Source organism: Triticum urartu, chromosome 7A (assembly GCF_056163025.1).
Source record: "Triticum urartu cultivar PI428250 chromosome 7A, HENAU_Tu73, whole genome shotgun sequence".
NCBI lineage: Eukaryota > Viridiplantae > Streptophyta > Magnoliopsida > Poales > Poaceae > Triticum > Triticum urartu.
Window position 1 is genome coordinate 512109689 of NC_141879.1, and position 4509 is coordinate 512114197.

Below are 4509 nucleotides of genomic sequence, written 5' to 3' on the forward strand. Positions count from 1 at the left end.
ATTCGAAAAGACTTGCAAAGATAACAAGTCATACATAAAAGATTTCAGAGAAGAATCAAATATTGTTCATAGATAAACTTTATCATAAACTCACAATTCATCGGATCTTGACAAACACACCGCAAAAAGAATTACATCGAATAAATCTCCAGGAAGATCATGGAGAACTTTGTATTGAAATCCAAAGTAAGTATGGCAATGGGTAGGGTATGGGTAGGGTAGAGCAATACCATACCCATACCCATGTAGTCAATGGGTAGAAAACTCTACCCATACCCGTACCCGCGGGTATGAAACTTTACCCACACCCAAACCCACGGGTACCCATACCCATTGGGTATCCAACAGGTAGATCAAATAGTATAAGTTATTCATAATTGTACATTCATCCAGAGCACATTTGGCAACAAAATTTAATTATCTCAACTCAATAATAGATAGATCAATACATGAAAATTATCAAAATTATGAAACCAAAATCTCGTACGTATAAGTTAATGAGTGCAGACGTGTTACATGGAAAATGGAAAAATAATGAGAACAAAACATATGTTCACAGGCTCCAGGGCACACTTCAGAAAATAACAACTGATAAGTAATAAATAAGAAACATAAGAAACATATGGAGCACCCATCAGCTAGCACAAATAGCAACTACGTCAGCTAGCAGCCAAAATCTAGCACACCCAGCCAGCACACGTAGCAACCATCAGCTTCCAACCCAGCACAAACAGCAGCCGTATCTTCACTCTTGCGTGATGATTGAAGTAGACTCATCCTTCACATGAACAAGATGGCACGACATATAAGTAAATTATTCAGCTATAATCCAAAGATTTAATATTAAAGCATTCAATTAATTTACCATCTCTTCTTCCTCATCCTCGAGAACACTCTGGAATGTAGCAAAGAGTGTAGAGTTCCAACCACCTGATGAAATAACCAACATTAGTATGTAAATGGCAAGTTATTTTCAACGTAAAAAAATAAGTGCAAGTGAACAAACTTATTACCTAACATATCTGCACGAGACCAAGCTTGCATGCACATGAGAGCTTCAGCCACATTAGGAGTAAGTCTACTACGATGTGCACTGAGCACTCTTCCACTAGTGCTGAACGCACATTCAGAAGCCACAGATGTTATGGGAATAGGCAATATATCACGAGCTAGTTTTTGCAAGGTAGGAAACCTCGAGCCGCTAACCTTCCACCAATTGATAATATCAAATTGTTCTGTTCTATTTTTAAGAAAACTAGCTTCTTCCAAATACAAGTCCAATTCTGTATGGATTGATGAAGAAGGGACCGTGGGGCGACTAGACAAATACATATCATAGAGTTTCATGGCTTCATCTTCTTCTCCAACTGGCTCCGTAAGAGAAACATCCCGTGTATCCTCACCTTCAACTTCATCTTTATATTGCTTCACCAACTCAATCAATAACTTCTTTACCTTCTCTATTTCGGTGGCTGCATGCACTCTTCCATCAAGGGGACCATAAAGAGCATTGAGAATATGAAGTTTATACCTTGGATCAAGAACTGTTGCAACAGACATAAGACCATGGATATCTTTCCAATACTTCTCAAACTTATCCTTCATTTCCTCAGACATTTTTTGTATAAGCTCAATGTCACTCTTACCCCATTTCCTTATGGCTAAGCGAATGGTAATCACTTTAGGGAAAAAAAATATTTGCTGTGACATACTTGGTGCCTGAGAATGACTCGGTGATATCAAAGAAGAGCTTCAGCCTATCACATATTTCTTTTGCAAACTTCCAATCATCTTTGGTTGGGCAACACTTAAATTTCTTTTCCCGTGGCTTTAATTTTTCAAATATCTCCATGTACTGTAGTGCAATGCTAATCATTGTATAAGTTGAATTCCATCTAGTCTTACAATCAAGATTTAACCTTTTGTTATACTCTATGTTCAAAGTTTTTGCCATCTTTTCAAACTTCTCATGCCTTTTAGGTGTGGCTGACCAAAATGCAACACTATCACACAACCTCTCTATACCTTGCTCTAAGACACTCATTCCATCTTTCACAATTAAGTTTAATATGTGAACGGCACAACGCATATGCATTAATTGACCATCCAACATGAGAGAGCTTGTATCCAACTTATCTGGCAATATGACCATAGCCTTGTCATTTGATGTGCAGTTGTCCAAAGTGACAGTGGAGATCTTCCGCTCAAGGTGCCACTCAACAAGACACTCATACAAGGCTTCACATATAACCTCAGCTGAATGGGGACATGGCACATAAGCAAACCTATTTAACACAATAAAATAGAAGAAGTTATGAGTTTTTTTTTTTTGCATAAGCATAGTATAGTAAATGACTAATTGATAATAATTACTATTATGCTATGTACAAATTTTATACCTCATAAGAAAGCTCTTTAGATTCCAAGTATGATCAATATAGTGAGCGGTAACAGCCATGTAACCTCTCTTTTGATAGCCTGCTGTCCACAAATCCGTAGTGACAGCCACTCGGTGTTTAAATGTTGCAAAAAAATTCACCATCTTATCCCTTTGGGCAGAATGCATAGCCACAATATCATTCCTAATAGTATTTCTGCACACCATCTTAAACAATGGCTGCAGAGAAGAACAAAATCTACGAAAACCACTATGTTCAACGATAGATAAAGGATACTCGTGTTCACATATCATCAACCCAAGATCTCTCCTAGCCTTCTCTTGGTCAAAAATGACATTTTCCAAATTCACTTTGCCACCTTCGCCTTTTGTCAGCCTTAATTTTTGTTGCTTTGGGCCTATGGGAGCATGCCTAGCAGGACAAGATTCCAAATGCAAACGCAAGTGATTTGTGCCAGCTCTTGGTCCTGCAGTAAATTTTTTGTGACAATAATTGCACTCGGCTTTCAATTGTCCATTTTCTATTTTCTCTTCCATCTCATCCCATACTGCCGATGTTCGCTTTCTCTTACCACCAGCTCTGCTAGATGTAAGTTGAGATGTTGGAGTAGCAGCTTCAAATGTCAGGGTAGCGTTTCCATTGCCCCCACCAGGCACAACTGAGCCTTCTGCTCCTTCGTTAGAAGCCATCGATCTATACATGATAGATAACAAATAAGTTTCTTAAGTGCAAAAAAAATAGATGACAGTGCCACTATCATAATGCGTAAACAGAGTCTGTCCAATATAAAAAATGACAGCAGCCTAATTGATTTTTCCTTACGATCAATCGCATCTCAAATCAGCAAAAATAGTTGCTAACCAATCATGCATGAAGTGATACAACTACTGGGCTGAATCATATACTAATCAATTAGAACGAAAACTAGTACTGAAACTAATCGTCTCAGCGAGTAGATGTATTCCAAAACAAGTACTGTACGCAGATGTATTCCAAACTGAAACTAGTACTCACGGAACAAAGAGGAAAAGGGGGAAAATAAACCTTGGATCTGCCTGCTTGTCGTCGTGGTGATAATCCGGCCTTGGCCGCGCGCTCGTCGTCGCCGTGCCCACAACTTGCGGTGCTCCTACTCACCGCCCGGCTGAACAAACATTGGAGATGCGGGGAGTTGGCAGCGGGCCAGCGGCGCGATGAGCTTCGAGAGGGAGACGGGCCGGGCGGAATGAACGAGATGAGAAGCGATCGATGGCAAGGCTTCATCCCTGGGATTTAATCTCCTTAATTTGAGGAATTGGGGAGACGAGGGGATTACAGGAGTAATTGGAGGTTGCAACAATACAACGTACAATTTCTTTGAGGATTGGGGGAGACGTGGGCTACGAGACGTGGCATCTGCTGAGCTGCATAGGGTGGACTGCTGGTCCACGTGTCAGTGTAATTGGGTAGGGTATGGGTATACCCGTGGGTGTAGGACGATACCCATGCCCTACCCACGAGTTAACGCGTAGGGTATGGGTACTATTCATGGGTATAAAAATGTGTCCATACCCTGTCTATATGGGGCGGATACCCGCGGGTACCCGTGCCCATGGGTAAAATTGTCATCCTTAATCCAAAGAGAGAGAAGAAGTCATCTAGTTAATAACTATGCACCCGAAGGTCTGTGGTAAACTACTCACACATCATCGGAGAGGCTATGGTGTTCATATAGAAGCCCTCCATAATCGATTCCCCCTCCGACGGAGCTCCGAAAAAGGCCCCTGATACGTCTCCGTCGTATCTATAATTTTTGATTGTTCCATGCCAATATTCTACAACTTTCATATATTTTTGGCAACTTTTTATTCTATTTTTGGGACTAACATATTGATTCAGTGCCCAGTGTCAGCTCCTGTTTGTTGCATGTTTTTTGTTTCGCAGAAAATCCATATCAAACGGAGTCCAAATGGGATAAAAACTGATGGAGATTTTTTTCGAATATATGTGATTTTTGGGAAAAGAATCAACGCGAGACGATGCCCGAGGGGGGCACGAGGCAGGGGGCGCGCCCTGGGCCCTCGTGGCCACCCCATAAAGCGGTTGGTTCTCTTCTTTCTCCGCAAGAAAG

The 4509-nt window shown here is 40.9% G+C and overlaps 1 protein-coding gene across 5 annotated transcripts; it reads right to left on the reverse strand.

The window, feature by feature from the left end:
• Positions 1–434: 434 nt before the first annotated feature.
• On the reverse strand, positions 435–4014 carry LOC125541429 (zinc finger BED domain-containing protein RICESLEEPER 2-like). 5 transcript variants are annotated; one of them, XM_087535406.1, is made up of 5 exons: positions 3455–4011; positions 2400–3092; positions 1014–2285; positions 866–930; positions 435–778 (listed from the first exon to the last, which is right to left on the reverse strand). In XM_087535406.1, exons 3-5 carry the CDS (start codon positions 1708–1710, stop codon positions 746–748), a joined length of 795 nt encoding a protein of 264 aa, XP_087391532.1. In that variant the 5' UTR covers positions 1711–2285; positions 2400–3092; positions 3455–4011; the 3' UTR covers positions 435–745. The 5 variants fall into 5 exon arrangements, with proteins under 5 accessions (XP_087391532.1, XP_087391531.1, XP_087391530.1 ...); XM_087535405.1 differs by having other exon boundaries at positions 3444–4011; XM_087535404.1 differs by having other exon boundaries at positions 3414–4011.
• Positions 4015–4509: the final 495 nt, after the last annotated feature.

What these genes read in the sequence shown, in the direction of transcription:
- LOC125541429 (XM_048704846.2), bottom strand. Translation starts at nt 3,100, where the DNA reads ATGTATAGATCGATGGCTTCTAACGAAGGAGCAGAAGGCTCAGTTGTG. An exon ending in CTAAAGAGCTTTCTTATGAG is followed by an intron (nt 2,286 to 2,399) that starts GTATAAAATTTG and finishes TGTGTTAAATAG; the next exon opens with GTTTGCTTATGTGCCATGTC.